Source organism: Elephantulus edwardii, unplaced genomic scaffold (genome assembly GCF_000299155.1).
Source record: "Elephantulus edwardii isolate Elephantulus edwardi_28Jun2011 unplaced genomic scaffold, EleEdw1.0 scaffold00088, whole genome shotgun sequence".
In the NCBI taxonomy this organism is placed as follows: Eukaryota; Metazoa; Chordata; class Mammalia; order Macroscelidea; family Macroscelididae; genus Elephantulus; species Elephantulus edwardii.
Window position 1 is genome coordinate 4,383,961 of NW_006399838.1, and position 17,435 is coordinate 4,401,395.

Genomic DNA, 17,435 nt, shown 5'->3' on the forward strand with positions numbered 1-17,435 from the left:
AATTTCATTCAAATAGAAATATTTCCACTTTTTAATGTAGATAATTATCATGCAAAAGGAGAAAGAGAAAGCTGATAATGAATACTACGCAGAAAGACAGCAAAATTATAAACCCCAACCTATTCACAGAAAAAGCTTTAATCTCACACTCATGCATATCTCTGTGTGCTTATCATTGAATCAAAGCATGCGGTCAAAAGCCAAAATGATACCTTAAAAAAGTTCCAGCGTTTAAAACAAAACACATTTATAAAATATACATACATGAAGAAGATTTACTTATATCATGAAATAAATGCAGTGCTGTGAGATGAAAGCAGCCTATTACTATGGCAATGGGGTCAGGTATGTCAGAGGCAATGAGGTCGGTTCAAGACAGGCCAAGGATCAGGCAGCGCTTTTGTTCATGGGGTCAGTAGGAGTCAGTCTACTTGACGGCACGTAACAACAGCATTTACAAAAGGAGGTTTGCCTTTCTCCCCCTCCATTGCAACCGACTTTAACCTGCTGGATTGTATCTCCACAGTTATGTGAGTAATCTTTTCTCCTCTCTATTCAGCTCACATTGCGGGCTGTTCAGCAGATGCCTGAGATTCTGGAGATTTAAATCTCGGGTGCAAGTTTGTTCTCTGTTTCCGCAGTTTTTTTTTTTTCAGGAGCTTCTCTCAATAAAATTGTTTCCTGCGGCTTGAAGTACCTTCTGTCTTCTTAATCAGCAAGGACTAGATTAAAAAAGTAGCTTCCTGAAGGTGTTTTCTTCATACCTCTCATTGTTGGGGTTGGGTGATACTCAGCTAAAAACAGTCTAGCTGGAGTGGATTTATTGTTGTTCGTCCATTATTTCATGTTGGGCAATTGATTGTGCTTCTGTTGTAATTTTGTGGCCAATTCCTGCGATCTCTTTTTTTTTTTTCAATTGTAACTTCTTCTGTTGGATTTTTATTCTTAATAATTAGAAGTAAATTTTCCCAACAATGCCACATCCTTTAAACAATATTTATGATATTAAAATTCTATGTGTTGTTAAATGCCATCGAGTATACTGTGACTCACAGCAACAATGAACTCCTATGAACAATGGGTCTGAGCCTTGCGCTGTTGGGTGCTTTCTTCATCATCTCTGCCGCCCAATAGCCTATTGCTGGTCACTGAGTCAATCTGTCTCATTGAGGGTCTTCCCCACCTTCGTTGACCTTCCACCTTTCCAAGCATGATGTCCTGTTCCAAGGACTGGTCCTCCCACTCAACAACATGGCCCAACTATGTGAGATATAAAGATTGACCATCCTTCTTTCTACGGACCACTCTAACATCACCCTCTTCAAGCACTGTCATCTTGACGGTCCATGGAATATGGAATAGTCTTTTCCAACACCACAGCTCTGCTCCCAGACAAACTAAGGCCTGTTAGCACAGCTCCTGCCACAGTGTGTGGTTCACCATCTACGGGTAGACAACTTCCAGTGACCACTGCCGTCTTAATAGAGTTGCTTGCTTGAGGATCTGTGACAAGCTGATGAACAATAAGATCATAGCTTTTAACAAAGTCTCATCACTGTCACTTTCAGAAAATACCTCAAGGGGACATCGAAACGAATGGAAAAATCCATTTGACTTTTCAACTTAACATACGTTCAAAATCATAATTTCTGCTTTGAGTCACGGCGCTAGATAAGGCCACTTCTTTCATTAAGTGTATAAATCCTTGAGCAATAAGTATTCTTGTTATTGAAAATTTCAATTTGACCTATAAATCCAGTTTGAATCTGTGGACTCCTTGCAATTTGCTTAAATTCTGGATTTACCTTTGCTAAAAGAGAATCTCCCTCACAGAAGAGATACTGGTTTTGTACCTTGTCATCTTCTGTTTTTATTTCTATCATTTTCCTAGTTTCCCCATCACCACAGACATTTTAGTCTCACAAATGGAACCAAAAAATGCCTCCTAGAAAATTCACAGTCACCACCGCTGACCGTCAAGCTACCCTTTGGAACCATCTGTTCAGCTCTCTCATTTCATCAGTTCTTCCTTTTGCTTTAGCTTCTCTCCAATAAGCAGCGTGTTTCAGAAGCTCCTCTGAATCTGTTTCTGTCAGTTCTTTATTTTCTGGTTTTTTCTATTTCTTTCTCCTTCTTCTTGTAAGATGCCTTTTTCATGCTATCCCATAACTCATCTGGTCTTTAGTCATTAGGATTCAATGTATCAAAGCTGTTCTTACGATGGTTTCTAAGTTCAGGTTATATTCAGAGTTGTATTTGTTACTCTCTTAAACTTGTTTGTTTTTTTTAAAAAACTTGTTTTCATTTTCTTGATATTCTTGATATCCTCCCACAGCTCATCTGGTCTTCACTTGTTCATGTTCAAAGCCTCAAACCTGTTGTTGAGATGGTTTTGAAATTCAGGTGGGATAGACTCAAGGTCATATTTTGGTTCCCATGGATTTGATTTCATTTTCCTCAGCTTCAGCTTGAACTTGCATTTGAGTAGTTGGTGTTTTCCACAATCAGCACCTGGCCTCATTTTCACAACTGATAGTGAGCTTCTCCAGCGATTTGTGGAAACACAAATGTAATCGATCTGATTCCTATGCATACCATCAGGTGAAATCCATTTGTATAGCCTGCATTTGTGTTTCTTATAAAACGTATTTGCAATGAGTAAGTCATTGATTGTGTAAAATTCTATCATTCTATCTCTAGCTTCATTTCTGTCACCAAATCTATGTTTTCCCATTACTGATCCTTGTTTTCCAATTACTGATCTTTCTTCTCTGTTTCAAACTTTTTCATTCCAGTCACCATTATTATTAATGCATTTTGATTGCATGTTCGATCACTCTCTGACTGCAAAAGTTGGTAGAAATCTGTTTTTCAGTGGCTAATTTTTCAGAAATAATTTCCCAAGCCTTTTTCCTGAAGTACCTCTGCACTGAATCAAACCATCAAACTTTCTGTGAGACTTAGAGTGACCCATACGGGGATCGAACCCCTCAACCTTGGCGTTATTAGCACCACAATAACAAACTGAGGTAACCAGGCACAAGCATACCACCACCAAATTTTCTGAAACTGAGAGTTTAGCTATTTGTGTTACTCAGAGACTCTTCCAAGTTCAATCTCAGGGGAAAATAATTTAGAAACATCTGATCTTCACTCCTCAAATTCTATTTATTAATTTGTTGTTGTTGTTGTGTGCCACTGAGTCAGAACCAACCCATAGCAGACCCTCCGGTGAGCTTTCATAGACACTAATTGCATGCGAGTAAGTGGTCTCAAACTGCATGCCTTCAGGATTGCGGGCAGAATCTTACCAGGAGGCATATTAAGTATGTATGAATAATCTGTAGGGTACTTTTGGTTTGTGAGTTACAGATTATCTGGTCGAGTATGTAAAACTCAAGCAAATCACCAATAGGTAAGTATTTTTAGTGTGTCTTATGCATAAATGTGAAAAAAAGTTATAATATTTTAAGTGGATATGTGTAGTACATATTTATATTCAACATTGTAATCGTACTCTTTATGGAGAACTTATTATGGCCATAAGTTTGTCGTTTATTATTTTACTAATTTTGTAAGAAATTCTATAATGAATCAGTGTTCGTGTTATCTGTATAAGGAAACTAAGATCCATTCAACATTATTCTAAGGAGAAAGGATGGGATTATGATACTACCTAAGACCTTTCCAAATCCAAATACTTTCTGTTTTCTATACTAATCTACTAATTACTGAACTATACTAATTGTTGAACTTGGAGCAGCTTCATACAGGAGACAGGGAGCAATTCTCATCTCTTGCTCCTAATATTCTAGGGAGCACAATCTCTGTTTTATATGTCTTTGTAACACCCCAGAATTTGCCCTATATTTTCACCAAGTTGATATAAAATAAATGGAAGGATTAATATCTACCAAAAAAAGTGATAAGGCTATCACGTGATTTTTTTTTTTTTTTTTTTAGCAAGTAGGCATAGAGACCAGAAAGTATTTCTTTCAGTATCAACATCTAACATAGCCTCTTTCTTCCTGGTAAACTCTCCTTCATGCCAGCCAAGTACATAACAAGCCTCATGAATGAATGCGTTGGGACAGGGAGGGTCAGCATCACTGTCACACATGGAAATCACAAATGTCCACATGAAGCTGGCCGAGAACATGATGAGAGCAACAGCTCAGTTACCAGAAAATCTCTTCTGGGGAAATTGGTATTTCAAAAAGAAAACATCAAAGTAATTACCGTGATAATGTAAGTCTTGTTGAACATTTTTAAGTGTTTATTTGTAGTGTGGGACTTGTTCACCAATGCTTTTCATTTCAAGGAGGAGAGTGAGAAAGGCCCCAGACAGGGTGTGAGCCGTACTGATTCAAATGTGTGGGGCCTCTTGTATTTCTAAAGTAGCTTTCCTCTTCTGGAGAGAAGCCTACTGCTTACCACGAATCATAAATCATAGTAGTTGCTTAATAAATCACTAGTTATTTACAATTCTCTCTTAAGAAGGGAGCTCTGGTAGCCAAGTGGTAAGGAGCCACCTTGCCAAGCCCAAGGTTCAAATCGATCAGCTGCTCCACAGGAGAAAGACAGGTGATATCCTTCCCTGAGATTTCCTTTTTCTGAAAATCTACTGGATGGTACAGAACAGCAATGGTAATTATTAATGATTATCACAGTTTAATTGATCATCAGATATGTGGTGGTGGTGGTGGTGGTGGGTGGTTAGGTGCCATTGAGTTAAGTACTGCTCATAGCAATTGTATGGCTAGCCAATCTAAAGTCTGTCCTTTCCTGTAACACCCTCATCCTGTCTGACACTCTTGAGCCCATTGCTGAAGTCACTGTGTCTTTCCATCTTGTTGGAGGTTGACCTCTCCTTCACCAGCCCTCCATCTTTCCAAGCATGGTGGCATTTTCCAAGGAATAGTCTCACTTGGATGTCCAAAGGATGAAAGACGACACTTCACCACCTTTGCTTCCAAGGAGCCCGCTGTCTGCACTTTTTCCAAGATACATCTGGTTTTTCTTTTGGCAGTCCGTGGGATATTCAGCACTATTCACCAACACTGCAACTCGAAGACATCAAATCTTCTGATGTCACAATTCATTGTCCACCTCTCTTATGCATGGTAGGTGGTTGAGAAGACCGTGGCCTGAATCAGGCACACCATAGTCTTCAAACTGACGTCATTGCTTCTCAAAATTCTGGAGAGCTCCCTGACAGGGGACTTTCTAAAGGCAATTTTTCTTTGGATTTCCTGGCTGCAGGTGCCAAGGACGTTAATTGCAGATCCAAGTAAGATGAAGTCATAACTTCAATCCTTTCTCCATCACCTAATGTTCACTGTGGATCCTGCAGTGAGGGCCTTTGCTTTCTTGACGGTACTTTGTAATCCATATTGAAGACTGTAGTCATCGATCTTCTGCAGCAAGTGTTTTATATATTCCTCACTTCTGGCCAACAGAGCAGAGCCATCTGCACAATGCGGCTTGTTGTTAAATCTTGCTCCAGTCCTGATGCCACGTCCTTCTTCATAGTGTCTGGCCTAGCAAATTGTTTGCTCAGCATTCAGGTTGAATAGACATAGAGAAAGTACCCAATTCTCACACATCTTTTTCCTGGTTTTAAAGGATTTTGCAGTGTGCCTTCCTTCAGATAACCGCTTCTTAGTCTTGGTATAGATTCCGTATGAGCACAAGTGTTCAGGGACTCCCATTCATCTTAATCTTAGCCATCATTTCTTAGGATCCACACAGTCCAATGCCTTTGAGTCATCCAAAACACACAAATAGACATTCTTGTGGAATTCTCTGCTTTCAACCAGCATTCTTCTGACATCAGCAATGATATCCTTGGTGCCGTGACCTCCCTAAAACCACCTTTAACTTCTGGAAATTCCCTGTCAATGTACTGCTCTGGTCTTTTTTTTCTTAACTGATTTTCAACAATATTTTGCTTACAAGACATATTAATTATATTATTCAATAATTTTCACAACCTATTGGTTCACCTTTCTATTCATTCTTAAGAACAACTCTGCAGTATGCCCTTGTTTCACCTATTTTGGACCAAGAACTTTTGCTTTCTCCATTTTAACAAATACCAAGTTTTTAAATTAACTTTAAAATAATGTAAGTTGCTGGGAGGTCATTCCAGATGCCTAAGACTCCGCTTCTTCATTAGGTAAACCAGGAAATGAAATTAGAATATATGGGAGAGGCTCTCCATCCCTACTTTTCTACAGTTCTGAGCTATGGTTTAAGAAATAAAATGTGAAAGTCTAGGAATTAAGAATTATGTCAACAGAATTAGAAAGTCGACCAATGTTAAAGGTGATATACGTTTCTCTACGCATTCGCAGAGTCTCTGGCTCTTAAGTAAATAGAAACCTGAATCACTTTTATAGAAGGACAGAGCAGTGTTTGCGAAGAAACTAAGTTCAACTTTCCCTCAAGATGCTCATGAATTTGGCAGGCTGATTGTGTTTATGTTTCAAGAAGAAATGAAGCCAAAGCTCTCCGAAGTACATTGAAACATTGCTTCCCAACCCTCGTATTCCTGCCACTAGCAAGTGAATTACTGTTTGAACAGTCGATTAGATGAAGGATTTTAGAGGAGTGCAGTTGTGTCTTTGTGGACTGGACTCACAAACAGCAAGCTGTGCCTTTATCACTTCCCCGGGAAGGTGTGACGTTTCTGACGCGGTGGGATCTACATCGGCCATGCTTTATGTCAGCAGAAAAAAATCAGAGAAATTATTTCCTCCCTAACAAAGAAGGAAATAAGAGAGACCAGGGTAGATGCATCATTAATACTGTTGACTTGACTTAAAGGAGCAAACAAAAGATAGAAAAAAATCAGGATTTCTCGGTGCATGAGGAATTTCCAGCGTGAAGCCAATTTGAAAAACACTAGCATATACTTCATGGACTCTCACCTAACACTGGACACACTTACAGAATGTGGCACAACAAAAATTAAAATTTTGAGTTCTGCATAATTATTATTGCGTGCTGTTGAGTCAAAAATGACTCCTAGCAGGGACAAGCTCCTCCTGTACCAGTCAGATCTGATTTGACGGTACACGCACACAAAAATAAGTAAAATAAAATAAAATTTAAAAAAAAAATGACTCCTAGCGACCCTGTAAACCTAATAGACCTGAACCCTGTTCCGCTCTGTGTCAACCTCACAATCTCTGATACACTCGAGCCCACACGGGTGATCATGTGTCAGTGAAACTCTTTGAGGGTCTCCTTTCCATCTTTAGCCGTCCCTCCACCTCTCCAAGCGTGATCACCTCTCCAAGGAATAAACTCTCCTAGCAACATTCCCAAACTAAGTGAATGAAGCCTCACTACCCTTGCTTCCCGGGAATAATCTGATTTCATCCTCACCGAAGCATGTTTGCTCTCTAGGCTGACCATGAGACATTCGGTACTCTCCTCCAATATCAAAACTCAAAAACATTTCTTCTTCGGTCATCCTTCTTCATTGTCCAGCTCTCAGATGCATAGCAGACAATTGAAAAGACCATGATCTGAATCAGGTTCACCTTAGTCCTCAAACTAATGTCATTGCTCTTCAGTAATTCGGAGAGATCCCTGACTGTAGACTTTCCCAGTGCAGTGTGTCTCATGATCACTAACTGCTGGTGTCAAGTCTAATTACTGTGGATCCAAGTAATATGAAGTCATTGACCGTTTCAATCTTTTTTCTATCAATCAGGATGCCACTTATTGGATGACATCTGCATTAATTGTGTAACAAAATGACATAGAATTATAAAATTATGTAAAATAGCACAGAATCATCTTGTGTTCAGAAAATTAGCCCCTCTTAACAACAATCCCAAAGTAAGTAAAGTGAAGCCTCATAATCCTTGCCCCCAAAAAGCACTCTGGCTGCAACCTCTCAAGACATATTTGTTCGTTCTTTCGGCCGCCCATGGAATGTTCAACGCTCTTCTCCAAAACCACAGTTCAAAGGTATCAATTTATCTTCTGTCATCCTTATTTCATTGTCCAGCTCTCAGATGCATACAAAGTTATCACAAAGATCATGGCCTGAATCAGACACACTTTAGTCCTCAAACTGACATTATTACTCCTTAGTAATTTGGAGAGGTCTCTAACTGCAGACTTTACCAGTGCAGTATGTCTCCTGATTTCCTGACTGCTTGTACCAACGGTGTTAATTATGGATCCAAGTAAATTGAAGTTGTTAGCAGTCTCAGTCTTTTCTCCATCTCTCATATCCATCTATCAGTCCAGTGGTAAGAATCTTTGTTTTCTTGACATTGAGATGGAATCCATATTGCAGACTCTGTTCTTTGATTTTCTGTAACAAGTGCTTCAAGTCCTCCTGACTTTCAGCAAGCAAGGTTGTGTCATCTGCATAACACCGGTTATTGATGCGTCTCCGATCCTAATACCACATTCCTCTTCACAGTTCAGAGTACTTTTTTTTAAAATTGTTGTGTTGTCAGAACTGATGTATAGCTGACCCTCTAGCATATTTTCAGGGTCTACACGTCACGCAGTAGGAAATTGTTCGCCTTCTCCTTTGAAGCAGGTGATGGATATGCATCTCCTACCTTTGGGCCATCTTCCTTCAGGTAGACCTCATTCACCCGTTGACTCCAGCCCCGTGTGTTTGTGGCTTAGAGAAAGCAAGGCTTGGCAATTTTTACCTTTGCTCCCCTTTGATGCCTCCTCCTCTGGAGCTAAATGTGGAGCATAAGCAGCGCAGATCCAGGCTGGACACCACGTTCTGCTGAGACATCACCTCACTGTGTCAGCCGTGCCTCACCTGGCCCGCCTCCCACACAGGGGCTCGACTTGTCAGGCCGTCACTGCCCTCGGGCGCGCCCTGCACTGGGATTTTCCATACGTCTGGTTTGCTGTAAGAGCACAGACTCTGAGCCTCTGGAAGACAGTCCAGGAGCAGAAGCTCAGAGATAAGAATTTTCCTCCAGAAACACCGAGAGAGAAAAACTTTCCCCTCGACCTGGTGCCTGAGATTTCAACTTGAGAGACTTTTAAACTGAGACTTAGCTCTTAGTTTGTTATATTGGGGAGATAATCTGCATAGTGATAATGATTTTATCACCTAAGGATCCATTTTATTGTTGTTGCTATGTGCCGTCGAGTTGCCTGAGACTCATAGCAACCCTATGTACAACAGCCCTGCTCTTTCCTGTGCCAACCTCACTGTCTCCAACACACCCACCCTGATTACCACAGTCACTGAATCAATCCATCTCAATGAGGGTCTTCCTCTCCTGTGCTGTCCATCCACCCTCCCAAGCATGATGTCCCTCTCCAAGAACTGGTCCCTCCTTGCAACATATCCAAAGTATGTCAGACAAAGCTTCAGAATCCTTGCCTCCAAGGAGCAGCCTGGTTTAACCTTCTCCAGGATGAACGTGTTTGTTTTCCTAGAAGTCCATGACACATTCAATACTCTTCTCCAGCACCACAGCTCAAAGGCATCAATTCTCCCTCTATCCTCCCTAGTCATGGATTTAGAAGTGGCTGTGGCTCCAGGGATATCATTGCTGATATCAGATGGATCCTAGGTGAAGGCAAAAAATAGCATTTGAATGTCTATTTGCACTTTATTAACTATACAAAGGCATTTGACTGTGTGGATCATGACGAGTTATGGCTAACATTGAGAAGAATGGGAATCCCAGAACTCTTGATTGTTCTCATGCAAAACTTACTCCTAGAGGCTGTTAAACAAAAGAGTACATGGTCTGAAGTTAAGAGTGTGTCGGAGTTGTATTCTTTCTCTATACTTATACAATCTGTATGCTTGGCAATTTATTCAAGAAGCTGGACTCAAAGGGATCTCTGGTGGCCTAGTGGCAAGAAGTTGTGCTGCAATCCTGAAGATGCTTAGATCAAATCCACCAGTTGCTCTGCTGGAGAAGAACAGACAATCTCCTCCTGTACCACTCAGATTTGACTCAATGGTACCCAACAAGGGCTGGGGGGGGGGGCGAATAATCTGGACTCTATGAAGAAGAATGTGGCATGAAGATTGGAGGAAGACTCATCAATAATCTTTAGTATGCATTTGACACAACCTTACATGCTGAAGGTGAGGAGGGCTTGAAGCGCTTGCTGCAGAAGATCAAAGAATTCTTCAATATGGATTACATCTTAAAGTCAAGGAAACAAAAACTGTCATCACTGGACCAAGAGACAACATTATGTTAGAGAAAAGATTTAAACTGTCAATGACTTCATCTTACTTGGATTCACAATCAATACACTTGGCATCAATAATCAGGAGATAAGGAAATGTATTCCATTGGGGAAAGTCTGCAGTCAGGGACCTCTCCAAATTATCAAGAAGCAAGGATGTCATTTTGAGGACTAAGGTGCGCCTGATTAAGGCCATAGTTTCTTCAATCTCTTGTTATGCATCTGAGCACTGGACAATGAATAAGGATGATGGAAGAATTTATGCCTTTGAGTTGTGGTGCTGAAGAAGAGTCCTGAATATCGTCATCTCACATACTTTAGGTACGTTGCTTGGAAAGGCTATTCCCTGGTAAGGAAAATCCAGCTTGAAAAGGTGGAGGGTCACGAAAGAGAAGAATACCTCAACGAGGTATAATGGCATAGTCATTGCAGCCGTGGGCTGAAGTACGTTAGATTGTGAGGGTGGCACAGCATTTGACAGGGTTAAGATTGGCTGTTTATAGGGTCACTAGAAGTTGTACTCTACTCGATGGCACTTAGCAACAACCACCACCACCTTTGAGTTTGTGGCCCAACTCCCTACCCGCTAGGCAACAGAGCTCCTCAGACAAAATGAGCATGTCTGTCCTGGATAAAGTGAACTCAGAATACTTCTTGGAAGCAAGGATGCTGGAGTTTCATAACATACTTTGAATACGCTGTTAGGGAGGGCCAGTTCTTCAAGAAGGACATTATGTTTGGAAAGGTGGAGGTGACAGGGAGGAGGACCCTAACAAGATGGATTTATAAAGTGACTGTAACAACAGACTCAAGTATGATGGTGAGGATGGAACAAGACAGGGCACAGGTCGGACCTGTCATTCATAAGGTCGCTATGGGTCACAACTGATTCAACAGCACCTAACAACAGCAATTCTGTACTCACATTCTGGATAAACATCAGTGAAATAGACATAAAAGATATATTTCCTCACGTGGTTTCTCTTCTGGTGGACAGATAGGAATAAAATATGGATGAGGAAATATCACTGCAATACATGGTGCTCAATGTTTATCACCCACTAATAGCTGACCCTCTGTTGTCCTCGCTTGTCTTTTGGAGACTGTCCGTTTCACAGAAGGAGACTGCTCATCTTTTCCCAATGGAGTAACTAGTGGATTCAAACCGCTCGCCTCTTGTTTGGCAGAACAGCTCTTTAACCTCTGTTGTTGTTTGGTGCTGTTTAATCGCCTACAAACCATAGCAACTCTGTGTACAATAGCTCTGAGCCCTGTCCTCTTCTGAGCCAGTTTCACTGTTTCTGACACACTTGCCCCTACCACCCCAGTCCCTGTGTGAATCCATTCCATTCAGGGTCTTCCTTTCTGTGTTGTCCCTCCACCTTTCCAAGCATCATGTCCTTCTCCAAACACTGGTCTCTCCTGGCAATACTCTCAAAGTATGTGAGATGGTGCTCCAAAATCCTTCCCTCCAGAGAGCAACTTAGTTTCACCCTCTCTAGGACACCCTCTCTAGGACAGACCTGTTCGTTCTCTTGGCAGTTCATGGCATGTTCAAAACTCTTCTCCAGCACCACAACCGAAAGGCATCAATTATTATTCTGTCATTCTTATTCATTGTCCAGATCTCTGATGCATAACAAGTAATTGCAAAGACAATGGCCTGGATCAGACACACTTTAGTCTCTAGACTGACATCTTTGCACTTACTCCCGAAGTATGTTTGGATGTGCTATTACGTGGAACCAATCCGTGCAGAAGGACGTCATGTTTGATGAAGCAGAGAGCTGCAGGACAGTCAGGATTTCAAGGATAACAAAGAATCGGGTAGTGTTCCCTCCTGATGTCCCTGGGATTGTTATGAATCACAACCAACTAGACGACAGGCGACAACAAAGCTTTCCAAGGCAGGTACACACTCATTCCCAGTCACCAGATGGGCACAGTAACGTGGAGAAAGGTTGGGTAATTTCTGCTTGAACATATGCTCATTAAGAGCAATTCTAGGATTCAAATCTCTCTTTCAACTGCAAATCCGATGTTTCCCCGCTGTGTGACACAATAATGAAGCTGCTCTACTACCTGACGCAAATGTTCCCAGTGTGTCTGCTGCCGGGAAGTAAGCTTTTGAACGCCATTAGGCCCCTTTTGATACTTAATGATCAGGACATGGCTTGGTGATTTTAAGTTTTAAGTTCTTAGAATCTAGCTGGATGGAGATTTAATGGCCACATCATTTTTTTTCTGAACTTAATAACTGCTGTGGGATAACATGGCTATAATTATATTTGCAACTGAAGAGCTTATAAAAACACTTAAAATTGATACTATTTTCAACAAATGTGATTAACATACTTAAGTTAACTGTAAATTATCAATTCCTTTTGTTATTCTTTTAAAGGTGATCTTACTCCATGAATCAATAGTAAATAATACTTTTGCAGAAATACCGTACAATTCCCTAAGATTAAAAAAAGCACAAATATTAATCATTTGGAGGTACCACAGGGAGAAAATGGTTATCCTGTAGTCTCAGAAGCAAGGAAATGCAATCAAATATCCTGAGCTTCACTTCTAGCTTTCATAACTTTCATCACAACGTCTTTCAAGTTGCTTGACAAAATTTAAGTGTCCTCCTTAATAAAACAAAGCTAGTAATAGTTATGGTAATAAATATGATAGTTATGCTAATCGTAATTATTATAAGAGAACTGTGAACTAAGAGAACCTGCTGGTGGTTTTCATTATGCTAAGCTGTACAGCATAATTTATTCTCTATTTCTTACTAAGCCGTGTATGCCAATTTCATTCCTCCCTTCTGATAATGATGAACCATTTCTTGTGAGTACTTGGAAAAAGTAGAGAAGAAATTGCTTGTTTAGGGACATGTGTAATCTGCCTCCTCTAAAAACATTTCCCCAGTGTGGTGAAATGACATCAGTCATCTGTGTTCCCACAGAAGTACATCCATAATTGCTACAATAGTAGCACTTACAACACACAGCTTCATGCTTCTGGGAACAATAAATGTGCATTGAGCACCTATTTTGTTCAGTTTCCGAAGGAACTAGACATCAGTCTAGAAGAATCGTTGTAACAGAATTCTGCCTCTCTAGCCATTCACAGTCTAAACTCTGGGATACTCTTTCTAGTTCTAGAACGCCAATACCCTCCCTTGGTCATCTCAGTCTTCCTAGCACCTTTCTGACTTGAAACTCAATGGGTGGTTGTTACATTACAGAAGCATTTTATTGTGCACTTTTAAAATTACCATGGTATGCTTGTGGGCAAGCAAGCCAGGTGATTTTCTTCATAATGTCTCTCTTGGTTATATTGAACAGCAAGTTAAAATTAGATCATTTTCTTCCTTTTTTTTTCAAGGAAAGAAAACCATAGCAACTGTGATGTTGAATGTTTCAGAGAGTACATTTTCAAAGATTCTCTTTTTTCTGAATTGCCCATGTTTGAGCTGCCTATCTCAATCGAAAATCTAATAAATAATTTGTGGTACTAGTAGCCTCGTAAACCACAGACTGTGCCTATGCAGTAATGAAAACTTCCACAAAGAACAGAATGCTTAGTTATATGAAAAGGGGAGGGAGAAGTAATAAATGGATTCAAGAAATGTAAAATGGTTAGCCCCTCGAGATGACTGAACATTAACCTTTTTTTTATTTTTTGCTTCTTGTACCCACATTTATTATAAGGCCTTGGAGATTGTTTTAATGTTTTATATCAATATTTGCTACAGATCTTCTTTTAGGCCTGTCTGTATGAGGAAATCAATTTTACATGATTGTCTTCTAAATTAAAGAATGGGCATTTTTACGGAAGGCTATCAGCATATACTTCTCTAACATACATAATGACTATATAACAGTTTCCACTAAAAGCATTTGTATTGAAGTAATGACTGTGTATCTCAATGCCTCAGACCACTGACTAATGTCATGCTAATCAACCTGACTGCTAAAAAAAATATATAAAGAGGTTGATAGTTTAAATCTAGCCGGTACATGATTCATTTGAACTATCAAAGAAAACAAAGCACTTTCCCCAGGACCAAATTTAAAATTAAAATAACTAGCAGCAAGACCTGAAAATGAACCTTATCAAAAGTTGAGGCCTAGCAATGAAGGAATGAAAACCCAAAATCCCTGTAAATGTTCATTAAAACGAATAAAATTTAATAAAAAAAAAAAGTTGAGGCCTTTCCTCTTGGAAAAATCAGGTTTTGATTTCTCTTATGCTATCTAGATAATATCTTTGATCAACATCTATATTCAATAGCTACTCCATGTAAAACACTAACCTATTGTCAAATAAATCTCATTTTTGTGTTTGGGTATCTTACTGGAAGAAAGACATCATTGACATATGAAAGCTATATAGAAAATAAGTGCTGGGAATGCTGCCACTTCGTTAAGTGAGAAGAGATGGTCAGCTTCTGGCTAGCTTTGTGCTGGTAAAATGAAGTGAAAACGAACACAGGGAGTAATCGACACAACTAGAAATAAGCATTCTTTGAAAGCAGCAAAGAGTAGTGCTTGTCTTCAGGGAAGTTTGTAGGAGTTGTTATTGTTGTTATGTGCCATTGAGTCTCTTGTGACTCATAGTGACCCTATGTACAACAGCCCTAAACTCTGTTCTGTCCTGTGCCAATCTCTCTATCTCTGACACACCCACCTTACTACCCCAGTCACTTAATCAATCCACCTCATCAATTCCCCTCCTGCGCTGTCCCTCCACCCTCCCTAGCATGATGTCCAAGGACCGGTGCTAAATAAAATTCTTTATTTAGTCTAAACACAGATGGGGCTAGATGGGCAAAGGTCTGAATTCCAGATTATGACAATGATTCTTTAAGAGGAAAAGAGAGCAGGAGGGAGGGAGAGAGAGGAGGAGAGGGAGAGAGATGAAAACCAGGCTCTACATGGAAAAGTGAAGACACGTGATTTGCGATTAATGCAAAAATATACTGGCTGGATTTGGCCATTGTTTTTTATCCTGCACATTTCGTTCAACTTTAGATATTTTGATACTTATTAAGGGTGCAGAAGAGCAATTAATATTTGGAGATGAATTTGGATTCATTTGTCTTTCAGAAGTTAAAAAAGTAGACCTGATTCTATATTTATTACTTCAGAATCCCTCATGTATGTCATGCCTATTTCCCCTCAACCAGGGTCACTCTTTTAAAACTACACAGAAACCAAAACTTACTTGAGTAGGGAGCCAGGAGTGCTTGATGGAGCCAGAAGAACTTGGAAGCTTGTTTCTTAAAAATTCTAAATCTTCCTTCTTGCAGAGTAGTAAAGGTCAGGACAGGGTGTGGAGGATGGCAGGGAGAGTGCTATTTTGAAGGAGAAACAAAGAAAAAGAGGCAGGGAAACAAAGAGGGAGAGAAAAAGATTGGCTTGGAAAATAACCTGATACACTGAATTTATTCAAGAGATAGGAAATAAAAGTGGCAGGATGGACTGCTGCTGGAGTTACTAATAGATACTAACCTCAACCAACTGCCTAAGATCGATAGGTGACTCAACATTGACGTGAAGTTGAAAGCCGTGTTATTCTACTTTCAAGTCTGCTCTGAATAAGAGTTATCTTGGAAGTGGTTAAAGTTTTAGTTTTCCATTATTAATTGAAGAAACAAATCTTGGAAACTTTGTGCTCCCAACATTTCTGGAAGCTTTTCAGAGGGAGCAGCTGTGGTTTCTTTAGACTCTCAAGTCTATTATGCAGGTTGCGGTGTATTTCATAATGAGTTCTAGACCACCTGCCTTTCTGAGGAAATTAATATTGAGATGGAATTTTTTTTGTCATTTTTGTCCTCAGTGGTTATATATAAGATTTTCCTATTCAGTGAGTCCGGACACCCCCTAAAAATACTCTTTCAGTGGTGTTCATCTATGGATGGTTTTTTTTTTTAAGACATGGTCTGAATGTATTTTCAACAAATTCTTCTCTTGGTGAGTTTTTAAATTGAAACATACGCTGCCCTAGGAAAAGTGCAGACAACAGATGATGTGCATATAGCTTTTTCTTCCAAGGCAGTAAATACCTATAATGAATAAAACAGTGTTTTACATAAATTTGATTCTAATCTAAATCAGTGTAATTTCAAAATATTATTTTATTTTCCCTCTTCTTACCCCAATAGGAGTTTGGCAGATAAATTAATGGCTTTAGGAGGCCAGAGGAGTTTGGAAAATGCAACGACGAGGCTCTGTCATGACCACCTTGTGCCAAAGATGAACATAAACAAGAAAATGGGCACCTTCGCAAACCCAGCTGCAATCTTGGCAGCGTCACCGGAGATGAAGAAAAACTGTGGCAGCAAACATGTAGAAACTTCTCCATTTGAAAGAGTCAAAACAACAAGGAGCACCAAAGACAAACAGTGCAATGAGTTAGAGAGGGTAGCCTTTAAAAGGAAGGCAGAAGGTGAAGAAAAGCCGGCTGGAAAGAAAGAGGCAAAGATGATGGAATTTGACAATCAGTTAATCACCATGCCTCTGCCTCACATCCCCTTAAAGAACGTGATGGATGTGGAAATGAAGTTGGTGTACGTTGATGAAGAGAACGTGAGCTATGAATTCACAGAAGCCTTCAAGCCCACTGGGACTCAACCAACATGCCATGCGGCCGAAATAGTAGACCCGTTGAGTGTCCCTAACCTCAGCTTTCCACCTCAGATTGACAAGTGGCTTCAGGTAACCTTAAAGGATGCCAGCTCTTGTTACAGACAAAAGAAATACGCCGTGGCAGCAGGACAGTTCAGAACGGCACTGGAGGTACGGGGTTAAAGAGAATGTGGATCGGGGGCAGGAAGCCGTAGAACGGTTATGAGCGGTTATGATCACACCGCAATGAAGGGTGATCACGGGGTGAGAGTACTTAACTGCAGTGAGATTATGAGGGACCCTGTTTATATGAAGCAGATAAGAGACACTTGCAAAATAATAGGGCTGTGCGCATTTCACGTGGAGAAATAACTCCAAAAGCAGAACTCATGTTGTTTTCTGTTACATTATACAAAAATGGAGCTGGTTTTGTAATTTAGATGAACATCAATTTAAAAAATATCTCAATACAATGGTAGCGAGTATAGATTATATACCAATGGGAAGTTAAGAGGTGTCATAACTTGGCCTCTCAGTGCACAATCGTCATGGTCAAACCTAGCTCTATATTTTATATATATATATACACACACACACACA

General features: G+C 40.1%; 1 protein-coding gene and 1 pseudogene across 1 annotated transcript in view; one reads left to right on the plus strand and one right to left on the minus strand.

The window, feature by feature from the left end:
- Window positions 1-560: 560 nt before the first annotated feature.
- LOC102870818 lies at window positions 561-1,883 on the minus strand (annotated as a pseudogene).
- A 2,256-nt stretch (window positions 1,884-4,139) lies between these two features.
- The window catches only part of SPATA16 (spermatogenesis associated 16), a 343,510-nt gene continuing 330,214 nt past the window's right edge, over window positions 4,140-17,435 (plus strand). Inside the window, exons 1-2 of the mRNA XM_006890379.1 lie at window positions 4,140-4,207; window positions 16,373-17,006. Of these exons, the coding sequence (XP_006890441.1) occupies window positions 4,140-4,207; window positions 16,373-17,006 (702 nt within the window). The remainder of the gene's footprint in view (window positions 4,208-16,372; window positions 17,007-17,435) is intronic.